We start from the raw sequence: 27660 nt of genomic DNA, 5'->3' as shown, positions 1-27660 counted from the left end.
CTTCTCCCTTTTTACAAGAAATTGCATCACAGGTCAAATGGCAGCTACCTGTGTGTGTGTGAGGTACGTGCACTACAGTCCAGGCAGGACAGGAAACACATCTGAGGGTTTCTGCCAGATTAGTGATTTTGTTCTCTTTTCTTATCACACAGTTTCTCATGCCTGTAGCTTGATAAGGTCAGCAGAGTTTGTGTGGTCGAGCCCAGAGTGCTGCCCAAAGCTGTAGAATAAGAAGACAAAAATGTCTTTTTCCCACTGCAGCTCAGGGCTCTTCTTTCCTCACTATTAGTAATTTTTTACTCCACTAGCCTAGAGATAAGTCAAAGCATTTATGGGAACTGCTCCCAGGCTGGAGTCCTCTGTTCCTCCTGGTAGATGTGAGCAGGGGAAGGGGCAGCCAGCTGAATCCCGAATGGCAGTTCCGAGTTTCCTGGAAGAGATTTCAGCAAAGTTGTTTGCATGAAACACACTCTGTGTCAGCCTGATGGGAAATGGAAAACATCAACAGTTACAAGCTCTCAAATGCATTCTCTCCCTTTCCCCACTCAACTTTCTTTGGCTTCTGAAGCCACTTAGAAAGTCAAATATATCCAAATTTAATTTTCTCTATATTCTAATGAGTTAAAATAACCCAACAGTGTCATATGTTTTAGCATAGGTATTCCTTCCTTTTTTCCAAGATATGATGGAGAATTATTGTAACTGTTCTGCACTGGACAAGAAACGAATGCCATGAGGAAGGTTTGATGAGGGCCCAGGTTGAAATCTCACATCTGAGAGTGCTCCTTCCTCCTGTTGCATCTTAAAATCAACTATCAGATGCTTTGGAAATTGTGGATAACCAGCAACAGAGGCTCTGTTATTCCTGTGCTGTTGCAAACTAGTGAGCATCACTGCTCTTTCTTAATGCCTTTTTAAGCACTGGATTATTTTAAAACAATGTCTCAGCTTTTCAGTGATGCCCCCCCCAGCTTCCTGAAACAGCTAGTCAATGCTAAAAGATTGAGAATACTGTGAAACAAATGGGCAAGCAAAAAAGCCTAACTTTTAATAGCTTCCTGCCTGGTCTTTTTTTTTTTTTTTTTTTTTACTATCAATAATGCAGAAAATAAGCTTTTGGGGGTTTTAATTATTAATACTAGTGATATAGAGGAGTTGGAGGAACTTCCTGCCTGCTGAAGAGTTGAATAGGTGAGATAAAAGTCCCTGAAACCAGATTTTTCAATCTAAAAAATCCAGATATTGAATTACCAAATGATACATACTAAAGAGCTGCCTTCAGGCTTTCAAGGCCTGAAGTGTGAATTTAATGATTCTGAATTGTCTTGCTGCCTGTCTTTGTGCACCAGAAGCAGGTTCTGCCCCACTTCCTTGTTCGATCTGAAAAAATGATAGTGCTTGTGGGTTTCTGCAAGAACACGCAGGTTTCTTTGTTCTGTCTTTCTTGCACAGGAAACTGTGAGATGACAGAATAGGAACACCCTACAGCCTTACCCTTATCTCTGTCAAAATATCAGAATTACTGGCTTTTGTTAAGTAGGCCTAAATGTAAAAAATACTAGGAATGTTAGCACAAATTGTCATTCTGGACATGGAATTTTTTCCTTTCTTATTTTTTCAAGAAATAATTCTGAACTTCACGCTTACAGTGTAACTTACATCTAAAGTACAATTCATTATCTGTGTTAGTGTTTTCATGAATGAGTGGAAATAATTTTCTCTAAGCTACTGAATCTCATCTGAGAGCATTTGAGTTGTGATCTTTTATCTGCTGAAAGAGTTACAGCCTCAAACCCTATTATCAATTATTATGGAAAAAAAAAAAAGTAGTTTTAATCGTCCTTTCCCAGAAATCTGCTGGCAGAGATCATGGGCAGACTCCAAAAAACCACATAGCTTTTGCTCTGGCTTGTAAGCAGCAAAGGCTGGGGTTTAAAGCATGATGGTCTTTGGACTGGTGGGTGCTGTGGTTTCCAACCAAAACGGTGTCTTCAGTGCAGTTTTCAGCAGGAAGTCCCAACCTCCCGGACATGGTCACCTGACACATGGTCCTGTTACTTCTTCTGGTAACTCTTTAGTAAAACCCTGTGGGTTTCTGTGCTGTAGATCTTGCCTGTGATGTCTGAGTTTGTGTAAATGAATTTTCCTGTCTTTTGGATCTCACAGTCCGTGTTTTGATGAGAACAGTATTTCTGTTCTCAGAGAAAATATTGACCCTACAATTGGTTTCTGTTTCCATCTCCTGCTTCAGCTTTCCACCTTACTTTCAGAGTAATAATGCCATCATTTTTCTTTCCTTTTTTTTTTCTTTAATTTAAGACCCACTGGTTAAGACCCCTGGCAGCTCAACCTTGCATTGATTTTTAAACAGAATTTCCTGTTAAATTCCTTGAGGAAATCTTATTAACAAACAAAAGGCTAATTATCCTGGAGAGGAGCTTGTCTCTCAGTATTTGTAGCTACTCGTGTAAACCACAATGATACTTGAAAGTTCTAATTCTCAGTTGTGTAAATTAACAGTTCAGATTACAAATGGTGAAAACTGACCTGTTTTCTGTGTGGTTTTGTTTAATTGGTTGGGTTTTTTACTTTTGACAGACTGCAATGCAATTGTTCACAAAGGCTGTAAGGAGAGTTTTGCTTCTTGTGCAAAGGTCAAAATGAAGGTAAGAGAGTTCATGTACTCTACTGAATAAACAAAAAAAGTTTATGCAGATATATAACATCTTCTATTATATGTCACAAAGTTTCCAGCTTGTTGGAAAGAACTTCAGGCACTGTGCCCTACGTGAAAACTATTAAATATGTCGTTTATATAAGGAACACACAAAGTTTGTGCTTACCTCAAATGCAAGGAACCTGGTTCTCCAAGATAAATAATGTTTATACAAGTATGATTTTCAGTTCTCTTCAGTACTATCAGCACTTTCTCATTTTCCTATTTCTCCATCTGTTATTTTTCCCATTTCAATGGTGGTGGGGGAAATAAATAAATATATACATATATATATATATGTTTAAAAATACATGTACAGCCAAAAACTGATCTGTTCTGAGAGGATTCAGAAAAGCATAACTTTTTAAATTTAGTTATATGGAACAAATTACTGGGAAAAAGGAGGAAGAAATTACAGTGAAATTCATTTTTCTTTCAGCCACAGAGAGGGATGCTGCAGGCACATGATACCTCTTCGTTACCCACAGTAACCATGAGAAACAAAAGTAAGAAAACTTCCTTTCCCTCTCCTTTGGTGATGTTCTTAACTGTTCTGACAACTGCTAACTTGATATTACGAAAGATAAGTGTTTATCAAAGCAGGGATGAGAGCATCCTCTGCGTGTGGTAAGCAATATTTGAGATTTCAGAAGTTGTACTGAAGTTGTACAGAGTTCATCTGCTTCTGCAGTGGCCATGTAGCTTTCAGCAGACGTAAAGTTATCTCAGATTTAAAATAACCACTTGACCGGTGTAGCTTGCTGATGCCTACAGCTGGTAAGACCACAAAATCTGGAAGATGCAGCCTGTGGAGAGGATGTTTATTCAAAATACATTTATTTTTGTTTTAATTAAATAGTCTTAGGCTTTGAGGTAGTCAAAATAAAAAGTTTAATTTTGAATAGGAGGAATGCTGACAAAGTTTTCCTGACTTTGCAGTACAGTGTGACCAAGGGTATAGAATAGGCATGAAATAGCCCAAATGGGGTTTTATAGTGCCATAATTTGATAAGTGATAGCTTGGAGATCTCTATATGGAACCACACTGCATGATACAGTTGTAATCACTGTGTTATTTATCAGAGATGTCACTCCAGAAAGCAGAAATGCATCTGAAGAAGGAAAAATCTGGAATTAATATGAAAGATTAGTTAAAAGTAATCTATAATGATAGTATAACTATAATGATAGTATAATGAAATAAGGATTATCATTTCTCTGTGGCACATACTGATAGAGAAACCTTCTCAAAAAGTCTGACCAGAAGCAGCAAGATGCATATAATTACAGGCCCAGGGGAGTGACAAAGCAACAGAGTAGATTAAAACATATGATTATTTATCACATAAAATTGAATTCAGTTTCCCAAGTATATGTTTCTGGACTTGCAGATCCCACCTAGGAATTTTAGGCGTAGTGCAGTGCAGTCAGTTCTGCACAGGGATCCATGTTCTTTCCTTCCTGTGGCTGGTTTTAACTGCTGAGATCCCCTGGTGATGATTCTAGAACAATAAGGAAGTGAATTTTAGTGCCTGGATCCTTTAAGTCATCATCACCATCACGGTTAGCAGCAGTTAAGGCAGTTACACGGCCTGACTCCTCTCTGACCCTTCCCTTCCAGGCTCACAGCCCAAGGAGCGCCCTCGCTCAGCAATCCTTGCTCCTGATGAAAGCACTGTCACCTCAATGTTCAACAGCAGGAGATCATCACAGCAGCCTACGGCACTTTCTAAAAGTGTCTCGATACAGAACATTGCAGGGTAAGGTTTCTCCCTGGACACCTGATCCCCCGTGTGTTACCTGACACTGTTAATGTAACGAAGTTCAGATCTCACTGAAAATAGATTCATGGACTATGATTTGTGCTAAAAGTACAGAAGAGGTTCACAAAGCCAGAAATACCCATGTTATGTGTGATACCTTCAGGTGTCTTCTGCACAATCAGATTGCCTGGGTTAGTTTAGTCATAGCATGAGTTCAGAGGAGTCTGAGTTGGCCTGGTTAGATTCAAGGCCACTTCATAGAGATGCTCTGGGATCCAGGAGGAAATTCCCTTGCCTTAGGCTGGATACTGTGCAAGCACACATTTGCAGCTCAGGTATTGTATTAACTTTTGTGTCCATGACAATAGGGGTGAAGGCATAGAGCTGCAGTCTGCCTGGTGGGTTTGGACTGCGTTATAAGTAATTAATTAAAAAAAAAAATCATAGAAGAAAATCTAGTTTATGGTTCCTACCCTACCTGCATTTTGAGCAGTTCTACACATGAGGCAGTAGCATGGACTGGCATGTTCTGGGCAGTTTGAATGCCCTGGCTAGTCATGGTGAAATTTTTTCAGTCCATTTTTCTCATCTTTCTCAGAGCTAATGATAAGGACTCTTGTATAGCCTTTGGTGTTGCATTTTTTGCACTGCTTGCAGCAAGGGCAGTGAGGATGGGATGTGACTAAAATGGAAAGTAGTGGAAATGGAGTTATCCAAACCATAAAACCTCAGGTGTGATTCTTTATAGAAGAAGCACCAGCACTAAGAGCTGTACCTCTTACAGCTTCTTGAGCCCCAGAGGGTAGTTAGAAAACAACTAACAAAAGCACATTTCTGTATGTAATCACGCAGTGCTCGCTTTTTTTTTCCAATTCGTATTTAAAATGCATTTCTTCTGGTTATTTGAAAGTACATTTGGCTGGGTTTTTTTATGTCATAAACAATATTGTACGTTCTGTTTTTCAGCAGAGTTGGGAACGATGACAACTTAATACACACTTGGAAATTCCTGTCGCAGTCAACAGACTCCTTACATAAAATCAGCCGGGTGAATGAATCCATGGAGTCACTGGTTGATGAAGGTAACAGATCCCCATGGCATTTATGGCAAAAGGAAGGTCTCAGTGCTGCTTTCCAGAAATACAAAATCCATTTTCAACAAGTGTCCTCCTTTCTAATGGACAATTAATGTGCATTTATTTTAATCTTAGAATATCAGCATGATAAACAAAGCCCCACATATTAATTACTTTAGCTTGTTGAATTGTGGGAAAACATTTAGAAGGTTTCAGTTACAGTTGAGTTACTTGGAATTTAGCTCAGGGAAAAACATTTCCTCTTCTACTGTGGTTTTTTTATCTGCAATGTTGTTTCATTGCAGCATTTGAATACATTATCTGAGCTAGAATTTGGTCTGTGTGAAAATGGCCAACTAGTTCTTTGCAACTAAGAAATAATCTTTAAAAGTGCTTTTCATAACCTTGTCCTTACGTGGTATATGATCATTTGTGTCAGGAAAGGAGAATGTGTGTGGTGTCTGTGGTGTGACAGACAATGCCTAAACCTAAATGAATAGACAGGAATCTCTAACAGGACAAGTTACCCACATCTTAATGGCACTTACATTGCTTTGTGAAGGAGCGGACATGAATGAAGGACAGCTCATGGGAGAACTGGAATTAGATTCCAAGCAGCTGGAGGCAGAGTCCTGGAGCCAAGTAGTGGACAGCAAGTTCCTACAGCAGCAAAACAAAGATGTTGTCAAACGGCAAGATGTCATTTATGGTGAGATACCTGCATCTTCATTTTTCACTTGTTTTAGATAGCTTCTTGATGTTCCCACATGCATGGATTTGGGAAACTTTAGGTCACTGAACTTTAGGTCAGGAAACATTGAGTTGGTTTCCTTAGAAACCATAGTTTCATTCTTGCAGTTCTTAAAAATGTAATGTATTCTGCGAAGGCTTTTTTTTTTGCAATTCCCATATCCAGAAGCCATGAAAAATTCCCAGAAACTGCCTCCCTTGTTTGTCTGCTGATGACATTTAAACTCCGTTACAGCAGAGCAGGTAGCTGGGAAGTCTTCTCCTGACAGGTTCAGGAACCAGCCTCTGTGGCAAAAGGGCAGTATGCTGAGGCTGCCAGTGAGTTAGGAAGGAGCAGATACCAGGGCTGAAGGTTCAGACTTCAGTGTCCAAAGCTCTTTATTGTGAGATTCCTCTGCCCTGCTTTTACATGTGAAACTATTTCTCTCACTTTTTCTCTCATACATGAAGCTATTGATTGATGTTTCAATAGCTGACATAAAATTTTCTGAAACCAGAGAGAAGCCCAATTATGGAAGAGCTTTCTCCTGGCAGCTTTTCCTTGTGCTGTAACCCATGAACTCCACAGTGACCTTGGTTTTGACCTTGTCCCCATCCTATACAGAGCTAATGCAGACAGAAATGCATCATGTCCGCACCCTGAAGATCATGAACGATGTGTACAGCGCAGCGATGTTGAAGGAGCTGCAGTATGATCAACAAGTCATTGACAAGATCTTTCCCTGCCTGGAAAACTTGCTGCAAATCCACAGTAACTTTTTCCAGCGGATTCTGGAAAGGAAGAAGGAGTCATTGGCAGACAAAAGTGAAAAGAACTTTGTTATCAAGAGGATAGGTGACATCCTAGTGAATCAAGTAAGTGCTGGAAAATGCTTGCAGTTCTGAGAACACAGCTGGAAACCAGGCACTTTTCCTTCCCTCCTGTTTGTGCCTGTCAGATAATCACAGCTGATGGCACCTTTACTCTTCCCACATGTAAGAATCTCTGCCTCTGCTTTTTTTAGGCACTTTTTGCTCTTTCAGACGAAGGTCCACTGTTGAAAATTAATTTAGTTCATTTTGTGGGAAAGAGAAGCATTTGCTGACAGGCACAAAACAGTCCGACTATAGCCTAGAGTGTAGGCAGGAGCTCACAGCAAAATATGCTCAGTGTGTCTCTTGGCTACGTTACTGACCTGCTGTTTAACTTTGGGTGGGTCATTTTACTTTTCTTTATCCATGGTTTCTGCCTTCTTTTTGTCTGTTAAGCCCTGTGAGTAGAATCCCAAATTCTGCTGTAGGTGTGAACTCAGTAAATTCCCTAAATCAGCTCTTTTCCTTTCTGGAGATCTGCTTGCTTGATTCAGGATGCTTTGGACTAATTTAGTTTCATCAGATTCTTTTGAGAGGCTGGCAGGCACTGCTGGGATATCACACCAGGAGCTCAGTGCAGATTGGAGCTCTGTGTCTCATGTCTTGCAGTTCTCTGGTGACAGCGCCGAGCGAATGAAGAAAACCTACGGCAAATTCTGTGGGCATCACAACGAGGCAGTCAATTACTTCAAAGATCTGTACTCCAAGGACAAGCGGTTTCAGGCATTTGTCAAGGTAGGATCTGGTAGGACAGACATAGTCAATGGAAAAAGCATCTCCTTCCTGCACTATGGTGACCATTTTGCTACAGAAATTAAATTTTTGCCTTTATTCCTTAGAAAAAAATGAGCAGCTCCCTGGTGAGGCGTCTTGGGATTCCTGAATGTATCCTGTTGGTAACGCAGAGAATCACAAAGTACCCTGTCCTTTTACAAAGGATACTGCAGTACACCAAAGGTAGGGATCAGTTCCTTTATTCTAACTGTGTATTTGTTCATCCAGTGTAAATTTTTTTGATCCTTTTCAGCTGAAGCAGATTCTCTTACCAGGTAATCCAGTCATTGTTGTCTTGTGCAGTTGTAACGAGATAACTCAGTTCCATATCTACATTTAGGATTAGTTGTTCAGGTACCTTGATTTAGTTAAGTCTGTCTGTAGCTAATTATGAAGCAACATGCTTAGGCTCCAAAGTTTCCCAGCTTGCTTTTTTTGTGGTAATGGCTAAAATATGTGATTAATTTGTGTATTTCATCCATACTCACTCATATGCAAAGTATATTGGAATAGTCCCCAACCTCAACCACATATATGTGAAAGGTTTTGTGAAACTCTCCTTAAGGGGAAAAAATGCATCCTGTCTTATTTAAATATTACAAAGTTATAATGCTGGAATTTGAGAGGGAGAAGAGGAAGGAAGGAAGTAAAACTGGGAAGTTAGACTCCACAAAGATGAAGTGAAATCGAGGCCTCTCTGTTTCTTTTTTAAAGAAAACGAAGTGGAACATGAAGACTTGACTCAGTCATTAAACCTCGTTAAAGATGTGATTGCTGCAGTCAACAGCAAAGTCAGCAATTATGAGAAGAAAATGCGTCTTGGTGAGATTTACAACCGGACGGACAGCAAGTCCATCATGAGGATGAAGAGTGGCCAGATGTTTGCAAGAGAGGACTTGAGGCATCGGAAACTCATCCGAGATGGGCCTGTTTCACTAAGAAGTGCAGCTGGACGGCTAAAAGGTGAGACTGTCCTGCCTTCTGCTGACGCAAACTGTTCAGGAGAGGCTCTGGTGTCCCTGCAGCTGCCTCTTGTTGGGTCAGTGTTTTCTTGAATTGCTTTTTGTTTGTTAGGTGGAAGTAGTTTTTTTTTAGGTGCTGTGCACTGAAGTTCTCCCCTGAATTAAACACTAACTCTCCCAAGGAATCCTTCAGCTGGGACCATGGCAGCAGTAAGAGCAGACAGGGCTGTCTCTCAGGCTTGGCAGGAAGGCTGGGTTTTCCTTCTCCCCTTCCAGCATTAGCTGATTAAATTACAGTCTGTGGGCAAGAACGGGGACTGGGAGCCTAGTGCTGTGCTGTGCAGGGAGGCAGTGATAACATAGAATTCCATACAGGGTATGATTTATTTCGAGGTTTTGGAAAGAGGAAGTTTACAGATGATTTCTAGGCACCCGAGACTACTATTGCCTTTAGATGATTGATGAAGCAAGTTATGCTGCTGTTGTGAAATCCTGTGATAAGCACTGTCTCCATTTGCATTTCTTAGTGATAGAGATGCATAAACATGTCTGTAGTGCAAACTCCTAGGGAAAGCAGGTCCTGCAGGCAAGCTGCAGACCCAGGGAGAGCAGCTTGTTCTTATAGTCAGGCTGCTTTGCAGGATTTTAAATGCAGCACAGAGACTTAGAGGAAGAACGTTTCTTAGAGGGTTTTAGTATTTCCCCTCTTGCAAAGTGCACAGAACAGAGAAAAAGAGAATCAAATGGCACCTTTTGCAAACCTCACAGAGCTTGGATTTAATTTTGCAGCTTTGCTTAAAGTTTCGTGGTTCTTTTCTCTGGAATGGATCCTGTCTTCTGAAAACAGAATGGAAGGATTTACCCATGGGATGATTTAACTTTCTGGTTTGCTTCCTCTCTGTCACAAGATTTCCCAAGTACATTACACAAAAACTCTTTGTACCGAAGGGTCTGGGTGGGGCACTACACTTGGTAGTTGCTGTGCAACTTTATGATATGTCATTAGGAGACTTGGAAAGCTGTATGTGCACTCTGGGAAAAGACTGATTTAAAAGCCTCTGTTGGCTTGAGGTTGTGCTTCCTTCTCCCATGAAAGAAAACCAGGTCCTGTGTCTCGGCTCCCCTCGGAGTCGACAAGAGTTGTGTTTGTCTGAGAGCAGAATTAGTGGTGGCTCCTGAAGTCAGTATTTCCTCGGAAAGAAACTGCAGCTGACAAATGTTGTTATTGCATGATAATTTACACTCTGCAAACCACTCATCAAGAGAACCATAAAACCCAAAACTTCCTGCGCAGATATTTTGCTCAAGGGCTAAAATATTGATTGTTTGAGAAAACAGAGGTTCTATTGAGTAAACGTCTCTGGCTTTCGCTGTTATGCCCACGTCTTAACTGCTAGTGAGCATGTGGCAGGAGGGGAGCACCCCTGCTCAGACAGACGAGAGCAAATCCTGCAGGTTTTCCAGGCACTGATTTGTTCTGCTTAATGCAAAGTCAGTTCAGAGCTAACCTGACTTGGCATCTCCAGGAGCTGCCCCTGCTTCTCCTGCTAACTGGGAGGTTGATCCTGCTTCCAGCATTTGTAAAACCAGCCCTGCTGCTCCCCAGCACTGATGTTATTACAAGAAATCTGTTTTGGGGTGGGTTGTGCGGTTATACTTACTGTTATGCTGCTTCTTTTGCAGAAGTCCAGGCTGTTCTCCTCTCTGACATGCTCGTGTTCCTTCAGGAGAAGGACCAGAAGTATGTGTTTGCCTCACTGGTAAGACTTCAACCTCTTCTCCTTCTTCCTTTTCTATGTGAGAGACCCGTGATGTGTGTTGTGCAGCAAAGCCAGCCATTTGTCTGCTAAACAACTCAATTTTCTTGCTCCCAACATTTTTGTTTGCTGAGCAGACTCCATTCTTTCTGACAGGAAAACATGTCTTCATGCCCCACCTCCCCGTTGTGCAGTGCCTTGGCACAGCTGATAATTGGCCTTGAAAAGCTGCCTGTCACTCGATACACTTGTGCCTTTCAGTTTGTGCACATGGAAGCAGTGGTTGGGGCGGGAGGGGGCAAGGAGATAATGCAAACATTGTAAAAATGAACCTTAGCAGAAGGAGATGTCCTAATACATTGTGGGCTGCTGTGGGGGATGGTGAGGTGAAGTGCAAGTGCAGTAAATTCAACAGAACAGCTGGAAAATAAACGTCAGAGAAATATATTTGTAATGCACAAGAGCAAAAACACTAGCATTTGAGGGCAGGCCCCTGAAAAGGGCTGGGCACACTGACCTGCTAAAGAAAACCTATTGCCTAATGGAGTCTGTTGGGCTGTACCTTCCAGGCATGGTCTAGACTGGCTAAACCTTGTGACCTTTCCACTCTTTGAGCATTTTGAAAGCTGTTAATTTGTTATTGCAATTCCACCAACCCTCTGCACGGGCTCAGTGCCCTACACAGGAGAAGCTGATTTGCACACAAGTCCTGCTAGTGGACCTCTACCAAATCACCCCACTTGTAGCAACTGGTATAGTGCACAAAGGGGTTGACTCGTGTGCAGATGACACAGCAGCAAAGGGACGTTGTAACCCAGCAGGCTGATTACACAGATACCATAACACACAGTGAACAGCATCTTACACACCAGTTCTCACACAGGAGTCAGCTGTGAGCTTCTGAGAACAGCAGAGGTTTTGTGGCATTTGAAAACAAGATGTTATTCTATCCTAGAGAGAGATCATGAAGATACTGTGTGTGAAGCAGGCGCTAGCAAGCTGCACCAAGTGTAAGGAGCTGTGATATTAATGACAGGGAGAGCGTGGGCAGGAGGAAGTGAGATCAGAGCAAAATATGGTAGAGTTTACAAAACCACAAAGTCAATTCTAAATTAATTCTTTGTTGAAGTGGAATGAGGTGAAATTGCTTTTCCTGCAGAACTGTCGGAGGAAAGCAAACCCTTCCCTGTTGTTTGACCCCATTAAAATAATTTATTTTTTTTAATTAGCCAATAGGTTCAGAAAATGTTTACAGCCTGAGAGATGTAGTGCTGTGGTTTATTGGGACCTTTTCAATGCTAGTTTACACTTGGAAAGTAGCACTGTTCACCCTCTTCACCCATTTCTTTCCATCTGAAGGACCAGAAATCCACTGTGATCTCTCTGAAGAAGTTGATAGTACGGGAAGTGGCTCATGAAGAGAAAGGTTTGTTCCTGATCAGCATGGGCGGAAAAGATCCCGAAATGGTGGAAGTCCATGCCAGCTCCAAAGAAGAACGTAACGGCTGGATACAGATAATTCAGGACACAATGAACACCATGTAAGCTACCCAGCTGTTCTTGGGAGGCAGGTGGTGCACATGGTTGTGTTCCTGTGATAATCAAGCCTATCCCTGTCTCCTGTCCAGGGATAGAGATGAAGATGAAGGAGTCCCTTGTGAGTCTGAGTTCGAAAAGAAATTGTCTGATGCAAAACTGAGAGGACTGAAAGGTAAAAAATCCTGCCTGGGACAGAACTGGGGAGTGGTTTTGGAAAAATGTACAGGAATTTTTGATTTGGGTTTTGTGGTTGAACTACAATATTTTTTAAATGAGTGAAAGCCGTACATCCAGCAAATAATTGTAATCCTGGTTTGTGGCTCACCTTCCCTGCATTATTTTTGTTCTGAACCTGCTGGGTGCCCGTGCTGTGCATGGATTGTGCAGGGCATGGTCATACTGTGTCAGAGTATGTGCTGCCAAACCCAGCACATACTGTCAGGTTCCACTAGATGGGGCCAGTATCTCAGGAATCGCTCAGGTTTCCTTGACGAAGCTTTTATTTTCTGTCTTCATCTCTTGTTTTCTGTTCACCCCCACAGAACAACTTCAGCAGAAGGATAAGCAGATCTTGCTCTTGCTGGAGGAGAAGACGAAGATCTTCCGGGACATGGCAGACAGTTCTGTGCAGGAGGAGATGCCAGGCTCCAGGCTGCTCTTCAGAGCCAACACAGAAGAGGCTCCGAAAGGAGAGGCCATTATGAAAACAGCAATAAATGAAGGTGAGCCAGTCAGGTGACATGTAAATTACAGTAACCAACAGACCCTTCGGCTTCAGTGAAAGTGTCAGTTCTCAAGCACTAGTCTCGCAGGGGAAGTCTTCTCTTTGTCAGAATAGCAGCACAGATGAGGAGATAATGCTACTCACGATATTGTCTCAGGGACAGGTCATGAGGATCAGGAAAGGAAGCAGATGAGTGTTGAAAGAAGGCAGAAAAATCAGCACAGAGAACAACCACGCATTGAACCTGCTTTGGGGTCAGGAGCAGCACAGTATTTATCCTTGGCTGAAATTTGGACCATCCAGGCTTTTTGCTGTGCTTCAGTCTCAGCAAGATGTAAGAGTGGGGCTTGGGTTCCAGCAGGCACTTGTGATGCCTGCAAGGGACAGTCAAGTCCATCGACAAAAGCAAGGGTAGATGGAAACTCAGTCAGCTTTCCAGTGTGATTTTTAAAGAGGCTAAAAATTATAAGATGCTGTTGTCAGAGCATATCAGGTTGCCTGGAGGAAGAGAGGGAGGTGTAAGCTGTGCAGAGCTCCAGGAATTGGAGTTAATGGTCAGGCAGACTGAGTTTTTGCAGGAGCAATGCGTACTATTCATACCATTGTCACAGAAACACAGGCTCTTGGCCCAGCAAAGTATGTGAATTTCTGACCTGAGCTCAAGCAGTGAAGAAAATAGCTCAGAAGCCTGAGGTGGTTAACAAAGACTTTGTTGCTTTTTTATCAGTCGAACTGCTGCAAGACCTGGTGAACAGGAGCCTGGGCACTGCCCTTGGACAGCAGGTCAGCAGCACTGCCATGGAACAGGAAGGAGGAGTTGGCCCCGTCTCTCTTCCTAGAAGGGCAGAAACTTTTGGAGGATTTGACAGTCATCAGATGAACGCTTCCAAGGGTGAGTAGTTACGTGTGTGCACACCAGAATTTGTTCCTAATACATGTCATCATATCCTCTTGCTTCAGAAGGACTTCAGCTGGTGATTTGGGTTTCACAGCTCCTCTCCAATAATAGTTGATAGATTAAATCACAGATTAGGAGAAAAGTCTACGTACAGGTAGAATGATGGCAGCTGAGGACCTGTGGCTACACAAGGATTAAACATCTGAATTCTTCACTCCTTTCTCTCTGTGTTCTCTCTAACTCATCCGTACTCTTATACTTATGTGCCACATGGAAACGTTTGGCTTCTCAATAAATTAGTTTCTTCGTGTTATTATTGTAATATCTACAGCTCTGTTCTTTGTTCTTCACTTATCTTCCAGCAGGAGCCTGGTGCTGTTGCATTTGCAAATGGATGAGGATATTGCTGAATCAAACACCTTCTCCCCTGTCTCTGCTCTCTATGCATTTGTTTTCCACCTACAACTGCATGTGTTATTCGTGCAATTAAGTCTCTCCCAAAGAAATGTGTGACTATTTATTTCAGCTGCATAGTTGGCTGCTTCCCAATGCTCTCTTTCTTTGCCCAAGTCATCAGAAACTTCCCTGTCCTCAAATTCCTTTCTCTGTGGTCTCACTCACACTCCCAATACAACCAGTTTTGCTGTGCTGGTGTCTGTCTCAGCACTGGGATCGTTGGACCTTGTCTGACCTCCTGCATTAAAGGAGCAGTGTTAGCTCCAGACAGTCAGACATGAGAAATATGTAGAGGCTTTCCCAGCTCTATTGGAAAGCTGCAAAACCCTTCACAGGCCTTGTCATCATAATGACAAATATATTCACACCGGAGGGGTTTGTTTAGGGTTGTGCCTCTCTGTTGCAATGATGAATGGGACAACCTCAGGCTGTTCATTCCCCAGCTCTAGGTTTTCTGTAGAAATACCCTCTTTTGAATTAGATTTTAATTCAGTAGTTGTAGGGTCTTGGGAGCTTTGGGGAAAAGAATGCAGGGCCTGTTTGTTCAGCTGAAGACCAGGAGGTATGAAACCTGGCATTCACCTCCAGTTCTTCTGTTCACAACCTGTGAAACCTCGGGCAAAGCTTATAACCTGACTCCCCTTCGTTCTCCCCTCCAGCAAAGCAGAAGGGAGGTGTTTCCTCCTGCAAAGAGGTGGAAGGTCCCAGGACGTGGCGCAGGAGAGAAGGTCTGTTAGGAGGACTTGAGGGTCAGCCTTTAATAGCAAAGCCTGCCTGGGGGGTGGGGGGGGAGAGTGCCTTTGCGCTAGGTATGGTGCCTTTCACATTGATGCAGATTCAGGTGTATGTAAAGTTGTTTATCATTAAAACAGTGGCAGTTGGAAGGTTACCACTGCAGGTGTGGGTTTTCCCCATGGGCTGCATCTCAGCTGGCAAGAGGAGTACAGGAATCTTGGCAAGAGCTAGAGGATGGAAGGTCTGTGCCACTCCTTTGCCACTCCTGAGCAGAAGGGCAGCACAGGGGTAGGGTTACAGCCCTCCTGTCCCCACAGGTCAGTTCAGTCCTGCTTGGGAGCACTGATATGAGTCTTCCAGGGGGAAGTTAGAAAGAGAAGTCCAGGTTTCCTTTAAAGATCCAGGTTTCTGATAACTAAGATCAATGGTAAATTGCTGGCATAGAATTACACAGGGTGTCACAGAGCAGTATCTGACCCAGATGTAAATTAACTTGCACAAGAGAGGCATTGAAACTATACCTGCAATAATAGACCCTGATATGATTCTGTTATCATCCTCCATCTGCTCTTACTCTGCCTCATGTCTTCTCAGCAAGTATTCTGTGGTAGTAGATGGCAGTGCAGGGGCTAGAAAGAGCACCAATTTATAGCAGTGTGCTGAAATTATCAGCACATTCTCTGAAACCAAAGTCATTCTTAATCTAAATTCACATCCACTTTTTCTGGTAGTGCTGACGTGTTCCGTATATTTAAGGAGCAAATGCATTTAGTTAAAGTGTCAGTAGCTCTGTGTCCCCTTTTCTGAAACATGTGTTTCCTGTATTAAATTTCTCAGACTTTAGCAAGTTCATCCATGGTTTAGGATGTTGAATAACCAGTGTCAATGCTGGCTTCTTCCTTTAGGTGGAGCGAAAGATGAAGGTGATGACGCTCAGGACCTTCGAAGAACAGAATCAGACAGCATTTTAAAGAAGGTACAGCTTGGTTTATCTATCTGCTAGCACTGAGTTCAGGTTGCAGGAAAGTGACAATTCTAGTTTTGAAAAATGCCTAAATTTCTTGACAATTACATATATCCTAGTAAGTTAAAAATAAAATAAAATTGGAAGTATGCAACTAAAACCACTTTGCTGTAGCTAAAATCCTGACTTGAAAACTATTGCAAATCACTTTTATTCCTCAGTGGCACAAGTTATCTACCATCTGTCTGCAGAACAGCCAAAGCATGTGTTTAATTATGCATCATTATTGAAATTATAAGGTCAACTATAACCTTGCACCTATTCTTGCTGCAGATCAATCTATCACATAACTACAAAATGTTACCTAATTAATATTTTATTGTATATGATTTTAACTTGCCTAAAAAACAGTGTGTGAATTCTCCCAGAATGAAAGGTGGGGGGGGGTGTTTAATGGGTACGTCATTAGTTCAGCTAATTACATTTGCTGTGATTTCTCATTGTCCTCATATTAAATTTGTGACTTTTATCATAGGGTGGAAATGCTAATCTGATGTTCATGTTGAAAAGGAATAACGAGGTAAGAATTGCTCAGCTGTTTCCTTCCTTTAAGTGGGAAGAGAATTTGTCTCAATAGGTGATAATGTAGAAGAAAACACATTTCATTTGCTGAAGCGCATCTAGACTTTTAAATACGTTAAGCTGAACCCACTGTGTCATTTATTTGTTTAACCTTGAATGTTCAGACAGGGAATTCACTGATTGTCATCTGCTTGCCAGCAGGATGATATGTGCTGATTATAGGCAGCAAGGGTTAATTACCACCAGGATGCACAGGGCTGTATTTATTGTGCATCTGCAGACAGAGAGAGTTTAATTTTATGTTGCAGGTGCAGTGAATTGGGGCAATTAGATTTCTATTCTCCCTTTGATACACATTCATAACTTCCAATTAGCATTAATGGCACAATAAGAAGCAGCTCTCTTAATACTGGCTATCACATCACTACTGCAAATACTGCAGTGGTTTTTCTTCTTAAAATAATTGTAGGATATGAGAGATTCAGAGAAAATTTTAGGTAGGCTAGATTGGGGATAGGGCATCAGTCCAAAGTAGGTTGCTCTGTGTTGATTCACAAGGTGTTTGCATTTACCTGTATTTTTGGAGAGCCTCCAAGAACACACCTGCTGCTTTTGTGTGCCTGCTGTAGTGCAGCTTTTCTGTCCAATGGCGGTAGGACTTGTAGGGGTCAGCTGATGGAGAACAGTACAAATAGTCCACATTCATTTTAAGATTTCTAGGTTTTTTTTCACCCCTTGAAGTTCTTTTCCTGAAATTTTTAAGTGAATTGTTGGGTTTCATCCCAATTACTCTGCTTGTTCTTGAGCAAACTGATGCTGTGGGAAATGGTTTGCAGTGACAAACTGGGACTTCTCATGAAGGCTGTGCCACTAGGTACTTCTGCAGATGTTTCTTCAGCTGCTGCACTGACAGCTAGGGAAAGGAGGGAGGTGATGCCAGGCACCTCTGGGAGATGTCCAAGGGATGTATTGGTGTACTGGGGGACGATGCAGTCATTGCAGGAGAAGAGTGAGGAAAAGGAAGGTGCAGAGGGGTGGGTGTACAGCTTGTCAGACCACAGTGGGTCACAGAGGGAAGGAGGGTGCTGTACACCTGCCCCAGCACCCAGGGAGATCTAATAGCAATGCTTTTGTTTTCTCGCAGCAGGTCCTCCAAACCATTACCAGCCTCCATAAGTTGCTCAGTGCTTTGCAGGTAGGCTTAGCCCTTCATCCTGCTTCTGCTTGCTGCTTGCCCGAGCTGCCAGTCATGCTTCACCCCTGTCTGCCCTTCTCCTCTGCCTGTCACATCCCTGCATGGCTGGATATTCCACAGCAGTGTGCTGGGAATGTTGGAATGAGCTGCTGCCTAAGGGAACCAGTGCTGACCTGAGTTTGGGAAGCTGCTGGGGGAGATGCTTTTCAGCATCCTCTGGTAGCCCAGCTGTAAGGCAGCAGCGCTGCGCTGTGAGTTTGGTGGGAGATGAAGGGGTTCAGTACAGCACCCTGGGGTTTTCAGGGATGGGCCTCTCCTCAGGATGCTGTAGTGATTTCTGTGCCTGCTCTCCCAGGGTGTTGTGCTGCAGCAGGACACTTACATTGAGGACCAGAAGCTGGCTCTGAGTGAGAGGGCTCTGACCCGAAGCTTCTTCCGGCCGACCTCGCTGCTGGAGCAGGAGAAGCAGCGCAACCTAGAAAAGCAGCGCCAGGAGTTGGCCAACCTGAAGAAGCAGCAGACACAGCACCAGGAGGAGAGGCGGAGGAGAGAGAAGGAATGGGAAGTCCGGGAGAAGGAACTGGCAGAGCAGGAGGCCCAACTGGCCCAGCGTGAGGAGCAGGTCCAGAGAAGGTGGCAGGAGCTGGAGCGGGAACGAGAGGAGCTGCAGATGAAGAAGGCTGCCTACCAGCTCGACCTGGAGAGGCTTCGCACGGCACAGAAGCAGCTGGAGAGGGAGAAGGTGCAGCTCAAGCAGGATATGGAGCGATTATCTCAAATGCGGCAGGAGCCTGACCACAACCAGGTAAATGATGCCAAGGGCCAGGCTCCTGGGGAAGCAGAGCCCTGCAGGGAGCTCCCAGCCAGCTCCTGGGCCAGCTGCATGCCTGCAGGGATAGACTGGTGCCAGACCAGCCCTAGACACGGGGGGCCTGGTATTTCAAACTGTCTCTTTCCTTGCATGTGATGTGCAGAGCTGTGTTTCTTGCACCTCTGTGTTTCTTGCACCTCAGCTGCTGAGGCACTGCCAGTGTTGGTGCAACGTGGTGTATTTGGGGTGCCCGGCCAGTGCTGAGCAGCAGGGGGCTACAACAGCCTGAGTTCTGCCCACTTCTGTGTGCCATACGTTGGGGGATGGCAGAGAGAAGGTGGCTCATTCCCAGAGAAGATGTCCTAGACAATCTCAGAAGGCTGATCCTGCCTGACATTGGCCTTCACCCCGTGAGGCCTGAGCTCTGGAGCGCAGTCAGGCAAAGGAGACGTCCTTTGGAAACAGCCATAGCGTTGTGGGTTACCTGCACCCTCCAGCTGTCACAAAAGCCCCTTGTGAGGCTGATAACTGCAGGACAGGGCTGTTTGCGTGCTGACATCCATCTGCAAAAGCATTCTCAATATCTAGCAAAGAGATGGGCATTGCCCCTGTCCTGGAGAGACTGGGCACCTGCAGTCCAGTTGTGGCTCAGTGAGCAAAGGTCCCTGGCTCTGCTGAAAGAGCCTTCTGGTGCCTGGCTGCCCACAAGCACAAAGAGAGCCCCCACACAGATCCTGCTCTGTGCATTTTTCAGCAAGCTGGGGTTTATTTCTTTATAGCTGTGCAGCAGTCTGGGGGAGGAGAGCAAGCATCGTTGGCAAAACATGGGCTGAATTTCATCCTTAAGCCTGTTGATCGTTTGTTTGTTTGTAACTCACTGATTCTGACTGTAATTAGCTTAGAGCTGCAGCAAAATTAGTTTATAAATGTTGGATTGCCAAATGGAAATGATTTTGGGTGCCTGAATGGACTAATTTTGGAGCAGTGAGCTCTGAAAAGCTAATCACCAGAGGAGGGCCTGCTCCCTCCCACCCAGTTCCTGATCAAGCCAGAAGTTTTCCAAGCAGCCAGTGAAGCTGTTCCAGCATCAAGCACACGTAGACATGCGAGGGGCATGGATGCTGTGGGAGGGGCTGAGAAGTAAAATGCCTGCAAGGCTTAGGGGATTTAGGAGAAGGAAACACCTTTTCGAGGCAGGTATCTTACTGACATTGCAGAGCTATTAATAGAGGGTTCACTGAGGCTTTGTTGGGCTGTTGTTTTGATCTTCCCTTTGAATGTGCAAGCTCAATTACATCCTGAGACAGCCGTTAGGAGAAAAAAAAAATTGGGAAAAATGTTGTTGCTTTCATCTTTTGCTTGGGAAGGCTTCCTTTGACACATGCTGCTCTGGTGTGCTGGCGTTCCCCTCCCAGAGAAGCACACTGTTCCTTGGCCTCCTGCCACCATCTGTGTGTGCAAACGATGCAGGGTGAGTCTCGGCTGTGAGATCTTAGGGAATATTTGCCCTTGGCTTGTTGATACATAGCATAGTACATGTAGGAGCAAAAGATGGTGGAGTGTTACTCTTTATATGCATCGTTTTTTCATCTTAAACTGAGAGGGCTTTTCTCTCTTTGCTTTGCCTGGATGGAGACAATGTTTTAGCTGGTGAATGGGCTGGATGTTCACAAGAACAATCTCTGTCTCTATGAGTGGTCTGGGACACCTTTCCTATGCAGGTTCTCTGTTGCCTCTTTCATAAAACACTTTTCCTTTATAGGTTTCAAATCTACATGAGAAACTCGCAAGAGTCTCCTCCCAGTCCAGCATCGATGAATCCTCCAAGCAGAAGAGCCCTTCCCTTCCTAAACAAGGGCACTTTGATGCAGAACTGTCTGTCTCCCCCAAAAGGAACAGTCTTTCAAGGACACACAAAGAGAAAAGCACTTTCCATTTGCTTAGCACAACAAACCAGACTAACAAGGCAGCTGAGGAACAGACTCAGATGCCTACTCGCCTCTTCAGTTTAGCCAAACCAAAGGAGAAGAAGGAAAAGAAGAAAAAGGGCAGAGGACATCGCTCCCAACAGTCTGGTGAGTGTCAGGGGAGGTCACAGGTGTGTTTTCAGGTTGGTGAGCTGGCTGTTTTCCTTCAGCCAGCAAACTTGTGGAATCACAATATCTAGCTTTAAATGTGGATGGTAGCATAGAGATGGAGAAGATCATCTGTGACAAGTGGAGTTCCCAGCTTGAAGTGATGATCTGTGGGCTTTTCTGCCTGTTCCACAGTCCCTGGGGTTGTCAGAGGGACACACTCTCCTTATTGCTTCTCCCCTTCCCCATCCCATCCTGAACAGCTTCCACGGGCTAGATTCTGTTTTATTTTTCAGCGTGCTCTGCATCAAGGAGGAAAATGTCCTGCTCTGGTGTCTGTGCTTTCAGGAGCTGCTGCTGGGGTGCTCCTGGCTGTTGCAGCTCCTGAGGCATTGATGTCTTCTTTAGCTCCGTGGTAGTTTGGAAGTGATAGCCACAACCCTTCTGGTGGCCTCTCCCTTCCCCTCAAGCTGGTCTATCTTACCTCTTGATCTGAAAAAAAAAAAAAAATAAAAATGCAGGTTTTTTCTCTAGTAGTTTTGCATCCCCTTAGGACTCAGATCTGCACCTCAAACCTCTGACCCACATGAAATTTGATCACATGCCCTCAGTTGACCAGTTTTATCCATGTTAACTCACTGATGCTTTCCAACTTGTGCACAGGGAAGCTCACCCATTATGAGGTGTGATTTCATGGTTGCTCAGGGAACTGAACATCTCTTAAGGAGTCCAGTGGATTTGGCAGACAGCGGGGTTTCTGTGCACGTGGAGTCCCGCTCTGCCTGCTCTGTGCCTGTGTTCCCATAGTGATTCCCACCTGTTGTTTTTTGTGCTGCAGATTCTCACTCGTCAGAAGCACCTCCAGAGGGTGAGGAGATCTTCTGCTGAGCACAGACTGCTCCTGTCTGTGGCCACTCGTGGCATTGGCACCGTGGACATCTCCCTGCCTGTTACACAGCACGTGGCTGGTGCCTGCGCTGGACAAGCATCTGGAGGTTTTAAATAAAACGTGTTATGAAGTCTGTTAAGTGGTGGATAAGGGCCTCTCTCCTGTGGTTTTGCGTGAATTCTCACCACAGAGGCTGAACTGCACAGCAAATAGTGCTATCTCTCTGTGCAAACCTTGGGTTAAATGAATCGGGATAGACTTTTCGGTCTCTTCTTACTGCTAAAGGATGAGAGAACATAGCCTTAAGGGGTCTGTGCCTTCAGATTCCCCTTTTCTGGGGAACATAACCAAAACCAAGCATTTAGCAAAAGATTAGGACTCTGCAAATGGTGCGTACACACTGGCATATATAGATATACTGTATATATACATATATGTATCTATGTATCCACTGGGATGTGCTTACAGCCAAGGTCGGCCCATGGGGATAGATGATACCTGATGACTTTCAGGGAGCGTGTAGATATTAAATATCTTGCCCTTACTGCTCCGATTGTAACGCCAGTGACCCGCATGCCCCTTTGGTGTTCATGCTCTCAGAAGTACATCGGGAAGCAGTAACAGCGTTAAAAAACAACAACTCAGAGGAAAAAAAAAAAAACCCAACAAAATTTAAAGTCATTCTGAAAGATTTCCATGGGGCAGAGGATTCAAATGTCAAATTGTTTCCAGAGCCAAGTAGAACATCTTTGTGTATATTTAAAATGGTGCAGAAAAGAGAAATTTGGTAGGCTGGCAAGGCAATCCCAGGGAGCCAGAACAGACTGTGTTCAAGTCGGAACAACTCTAAACAACATTTTTACACACGATCACTTTGAGCTGCAGCTCATTCCTTCCTGAAGCAAAGATTATCTTTTTTGCTGGAAGAGTTCCCTTGTTGCATTTGACATCCCCATACAAACCTAATGACTTCCTGGGGGGATGGCTAAAAATCTGCTTTTAGGGACCTTTGTTCTGTTATTTGTATTTTTCTTAGCCCGCTTTTTGTGTTAACATTGGGCTTCTGTTTCCCGGGATTTTGTCAGCTTCCCTTGCTCCTTTCTAAGGCAGAATGAGACAACAGCAGTCTCAGAGCACTTCAGTGAGACAATATGGGTCAGGGGCCTGTGTGCTACGAGCAGAGCCAACTCCAGAGATGGCTCCCATCCCTATGGCTGTACAATATCATGCACTTAGTAACCATTTATGGGGAGAAAAATGTTCTCATGGACAAAACCACTGTGGGACAGTCCAAAGGTCCAGCGTGGCAGGTCTTTCTAGGGTGAAAGTGTCTGTGCATCCCTGTGTTGTCATCAGCAGAAGGGGAAGGTCCGAGGTCAGCTCTCCCTGTGCCAACTGAGGTGTTTGTACAGCTGTTGAATACAGGGATGTGTTCAGCAGGGGAAGAGAAATGCAGAGAGCCACACTGTTCTCCAAAATTATTATTCTTCCAAACCTTCTCAGGAGAACTAACCCAAATGGATTTGTAAATGGTTACAAGATGCCACCAGCTTCAGAATAGCTCAAAGGTTTGCTCAGAGTTTGAAGCTGTCAAGTGTATTTCCTTTCCTGACTTTTTTTTCCAGTAAAATAACAAACCATTTCTCTTCTTGCACTGTTGTTTGATTTCAGTTTGCTCTCTGGCTTCTCACGAGCTGGTAACCCACAGCAGTTTTCAGAGTTAGTGCTGATGAGTATCAGCAACATTGATGGTGAGATGGATGCTTAGGCTGGGCTGTCTTGGTCAGTGCAGGAACCCTCAAGCACCTGCTTGCTTTTGAAGCTCTCTACACTATTAAGACTCAAAAAAAAAGAAAAAAAAAGAGGAAGAAAGGAAAAAAGTTTGAAATTATTTGTATTTTGATTTTTTTTTTAATATTATTTGGTGCTTGTTCTTAATTGCAAGCAGGGCTTGCAAAAATATTTATCTTTCTGTTTATTTGAAAGAGTTCTTTTTTTTTAAAGGAATTTACTTGGTTTTATTTTTTTATTTCTTTTTGATTTTGTTTGGGGGATGGTTTGGGTTTTTTCTCTTTCTTTCTCACCCCCCCCTTTTTTTGTTTTGTTTTGTTTTTGTTTTGTTTTCTTACCAAAAGATTGGTAAACCAAATATTCTTATCTCCCTGGTTCCTACAAAACCAGGGTTTGGGCAGTGCTGCTTTGCAGCTCATGCCATGCCCAGAGTTACACAATTTCAACTGAGAGCTTTCTTTAAGGCAGAGCACCTTTGGACCAAAAGAAGTTTGGAAAAAGATGCAGTGACTTCAGACAAGGCTCCTCCTATCAGTTAGTTGCCTTGTTTAAATATTTTGGTTAGGTTTTCTCATACCTTTTGGAGGCAAAGAAAAAAGCAAAGCATGGAGTGCCTTGCAGTGATCTGAGGGTCTGGTCACTTCTCCAGGGAGATGGAAGGAGCTCCTCTCCTGAACCCAAGGGAAGCTGAAGGAGGAATGTGCTGGTGGTGTGGTGTTACCTTTTTCATAATAAAACCATCAATTTTAGAAAATAACTCCTGCCCTATTATTTATACATCTACAAACATGAATGTGCCAAGCTGAAATTTTTGGAAACCAAAGCAGTGTGTGGCTCATTTACTGTTGTGTGAACAGAGATCAGGGCCCTGGTATGCCTGAGAGTTCCCCTCAGTCTGGAACAGCCTTTGCCACTATGAGCTTTTCATTTTATCCCACTGTCTTTTCCCCAGTCCCAACACATCTTGGATTCACAATACAGGAATGCCTCATGGCTCTGAGAAAGGCATCAAAAGGCAGATTGTGTGATCCAGGGCAGCAGGGCTGAGCCTCTGCCTGGCTTCACCATCTCTCCTGACCTGTGCAAATCAAAAAGAGCATTCAGTGCCCTAAGTGAAAATAGTGTTTGCTGAGTGATCTCCAGAGGTCCCTGTGGTTCCTTGACAGAAGCCACAGGTGTGAGTCAGAAATACACTGACCAGAAATCATGTATATCAAAGCTGTTTGTGTCTTAAACTCTGGTGGACAGACCTTTGTCCCTGGAGGATGTCTGTTACTGTATGATTCACTTTTTTGGAGTGAAGCCTTTCCTCCCACACTACTTCCTTCTTCTTTCACCTTTAGGAAGGTAAGGACTTGTTTTTTATCTCTTTAGCCTTTTATTTTTCCCCTCTCAGGTTTTCTTTGGAAAGGCTTGGCATAAGTTCCCGGAGTCAGATTCCTGCTCTGATCCTTGCAGGTTGCCTTGGGTTGTCTGCTGGAGTATGATCCCAGCTTTACAGCACCAAAGCCTTTCCTCTTCCTGGCCTTAAAATTGCATTTGCTCCAGTTTCACACCTGGCATCCATCCTGAAGTTGTTGAAAGCTCCTTATTTCTTCAGCCCAACCTGGTGCTGCGTCTGGTTCCCAGAGCCAGTCCCTTGATCCCATTTGGAACACCCAAACCACCTTATTTTGCATGGGGTTCCTGGGACACAGAGCAGGTTCAGAAATGTCTGTGCAAAGCCCACGTTGTTGGAGGGAAAAGAGGACCCTGTTTGTGCTGGTGTTTCATGGAGGGCAGAAATCAGATTTGCTTTTCTTAGGCTTTTCTTGGCCCGTCTTTGCCACTGCCAAAGAGGAGGGATTTCAGTGTCCAGAGAAAGTGGGATTGTGGGCTCAGATGAAGTACAGAAGTGGTCAGTATTAGCTTGAGGGTGTCAGAATACCCCAGTGATAGATGGTAGCTGTAGCAAAGGGTGTGACACTTGTTGGAGTTGTGTGGGGTTGGCCTTAGCTTCTTTTAAATGAAGTGATCATCTCAAGATGTAACTTGACATCAGTTTGATGCCATAAAGCACTTTAAATGGAACTGGTCTTGTCCCTTTTTGGTTTGGTTACCTGGAGACAATCAGTTTTGCCATTGCTCCTCCCTCTGCATCTCCAGTGAAATCTGAGCTGCAAGTAGGCATATTCCTGGTTTGGTTTGGCTTTGCCCTGAGAGGGGGGAAGGGCCAAACTTCTTGTATCATTTTTAGACCGGAGCGGGTACGAATCTGACTACAGTCCCACTGCAGATGGGTTGAGTGGCAGGACAAGAGAACTGGCTTCTGTTGGCTCAGGTATATCCCTTGGGAAAGCCCATGCCAGCTTCACCATCACCTTCCTCACAGCAGGCAGGGAAGCAGTCCTGCCAGTGGTTTGCCCTCTGTCTCCTTTTCCTTGGAGAAACTCAGAGCAAAGGAGATGTGGGGGGGACACATCCAAATAAGTGAAGTGAGGCCCTTTCCATGCACCAAGTTATTTACTGTCCAGGCTGCTGGGAGACCTCCCAGGTGCCATCTCCAGGGCAGGAGCTCTCACCAGTGCTGAGGGTGGACTCTTCCCTCCTGAGGTGTGACCACTGCTGGGAAGCACAGTAATGCCATGAACTTGTGCAGATTTGTACTGCCTTTCAAAGGCAAGAACATCGAGTCCAATCATCTTTGCACCTTCCTTGAGTCACTTGATCTCACAGCTGTTGCTGAAACACTCAATTCCAGTCCTTCCAAATGCCACCAAGTCAGAAGCGGTTCTTCAGGTGCCAAATTCCAAGGAAGCTGTCTAGGATATCTGTGGCATGGAGCAAGGGGGACTGGGCAGGGGGCACAGGAGAGTATCTGCTAAAATCCCACAAAACATTCCTTGTTAACCAGAATTCTGGAAATTATTCTGCCTGCTGGCCAGGTTTGGGAATTTATCATAATTTAGGGCACCCTTACAAATAAAAATCACCCCTGCTGTGCATAACTCCTGTTTCTTTTGTCAGAAGGGGCAGCAATCCATGACTCTTCATCTGGTGATGCAGCTAATTTTTAAAGATAGGCGAGCTGAACTGGCTAAATCTCTACACCTTGTGCTCCTCAGTGATGGGAAGTGTAATGCTAGCTCCCTTCCCACCTGCATTTCCAGGGCTCTGTGCCCTTTCCTTCCACATGCATTGCACTGACACTGATGCTTTGCCCAAATATATTCAGCTTCCATTGCTTGGGGGGAGGGGGACCAGGATAACATTCACTGCTTTGCATACAGCTTTGAGCTTCGTATGTATTTAAGCTGTCTATAGATATCCATCCTTTCCGTGCTCTAAAGTATTTTTACTATTTTCTTTATTGATATTAAACACTGACTCAAAAAAAAAATAAAAAAATCCATGTCCAGTTCAGTTCGCCTATGGTTAAAGTTTAGCCTGGTGTTTATTTTGTACTAATATGGAATGCACTTGGAGGAATTCCCAGAACATTGAGGTGTATTATAATAACCTGATATACCTCTGCTTTTGGTTTGTTTCTTATTAAAAAAAAAAAAAAAAAGCTTTGCATTTTCATGTTGAACCCGTAAAAAAAAAAAAGTTGCGAAATAAGATTTTTAAAGAAGAGGGTAAAACCTAATTTTGTTGTATGTTAATTTGTAATTATGTAAAAAGTGAGCAAGTTGTTGACTGTAAAATTCATTTTTTCTGTAAGTTACCGGAAACCATTAGGTTTTGTAACAAGCTTTTATTTATCTTCCTTTTTAGCTATCAGCATCAACATCTTGTGAAGTCATTCTTTCTCTAAATAAATTTGATTTCGAGTCTGAATTTTCTGCCTGATTTATTCCCACACCTTTGGTATTTCTGCTGTTGACTTTGTTGCACCAAATCTGAATGAACAGCCTTAACCTTAACCTGTGATCAAATGTTTGCATTGCCTTTATCATCTCCATTCTGGTCTGCACCCACCGGACTCTTTAACTTATTTTCCTCCTCTTACAAGATTTGCATTTTGCTGAAGGACAGATGGCCACGATGGTATTCAGCTCCTTGGGTTTCCCCCCGCCACATACAGGGCTTTTCATCCTTTTAGAGGAAGTGTCACAGCTGTTCTCTCCACCACTTCAGCCCCATGAGAGGAGATAAATGGGAGTCTGGGGGCTGCATGTGCTGGCTTATGGCACAGTTTCTGTAACCTCCTAACATAGCCCTGTGTCTGTGGCAAATCCTAGACACTGGGGTTTTAGCTCATTTGGCTGAAAACTAGAGATGCTACGTGTCCTCACAGGACAGGATCCACCATGCAGTGTGTGCTTTATGTGTTTCCATGTCCCCTGCAAGAGGAGACACAGCAGAAACA

At 43.8% G+C, this 27660-nt stretch overlaps 1 protein-coding gene and 1 long non-coding RNA gene across 4 annotated transcripts in view; one reads left to right on the top strand and one right to left on the bottom strand.

The window, feature by feature from the left end:
• The window catches only part of AKAP13 (A-kinase anchoring protein 13), a 73821-nt gene extending 46680 nt beyond the window's left edge, over positions 1–27141 (top strand). For 2 of the 3 annotated variants that reach the window (XM_051796681.1, XM_051796682.1), the window contains 21 exons: positions 2599–2666; positions 3156–3222; positions 4338–4476; positions 5446–5561; positions 6118–6264; positions 6910–7160; positions 7767–7892; positions 7997–8114; positions 8646–8894; positions 10577–10653; positions 12010–12191; positions 12279–12361; positions 12732–12911; positions 13641–13805; positions 14927–14995; positions 15908–15978; positions 16502–16546; positions 17693–17743; positions 18099–18548; positions 20317–20629; positions 21468–27141. In XM_051796681.1, the coding sequence (XP_051652641.1) occupies positions 2599–2666; positions 3156–3222; positions 4338–4476; positions 5446–5561; positions 6118–6264; positions 6910–7160; positions 7767–7892; positions 7997–8114; positions 8646–8894; positions 10577–10653; positions 12010–12191; positions 12279–12361; positions 12732–12911; positions 13641–13805; positions 14927–14995; positions 15908–15978; positions 16502–16546; positions 17693–17743; positions 18099–18548; positions 20317–20629; positions 21468–21517 (3017 nt within the window). In that variant the 3' untranslated portion in view covers positions 21518–27141. The remainder of the gene's footprint in view (positions 1–2598; positions 2667–3155; positions 3223–4337; positions 4477–5445; positions 5562–6117; positions 6265–6909; positions 7161–7766; positions 7893–7996; positions 8115–8645; positions 8895–10576; positions 10654–12009; positions 12192–12278; positions 12362–12731; positions 12912–13640; positions 13806–14926; positions 14996–15907; positions 15979–16501; positions 16547–17692; positions 17744–18098; positions 18549–20316; positions 20630–21467) is intronic. The other variant, XM_051796683.1, reaches the window with a different exon arrangement.
• Positions 3594–6215, bottom strand: LOC127475190 (uncharacterized). The gene is made up of 2 exons (XR_007906125.1): positions 6104–6215; positions 3594–4218 (listed from the first exon to the last, which is right to left on the bottom strand). It is a non-coding gene; the product is annotated as an uncharacterized LOC127475190 (long non-coding RNA).
• Positions 27142–27660: the final 519 nt, after the last annotated feature.

The sequence above is a fragment of the Manacus candei genome, unplaced genomic scaffold (genome assembly GCF_025592945.1).
Source record: "Manacus candei isolate 608988 ecotype Guabito, Panama unplaced genomic scaffold, ASM2559294v1 h1tg000046l, whole genome shotgun sequence".
Lineage (NCBI taxonomy): Eukaryota > Metazoa > Chordata > Aves > Passeriformes > Pipridae > Manacus > Manacus candei.
Note: the sequence above shows the minus strand (reverse complement) of the source record. Positions and strands in the feature narration are given on the sequence as shown.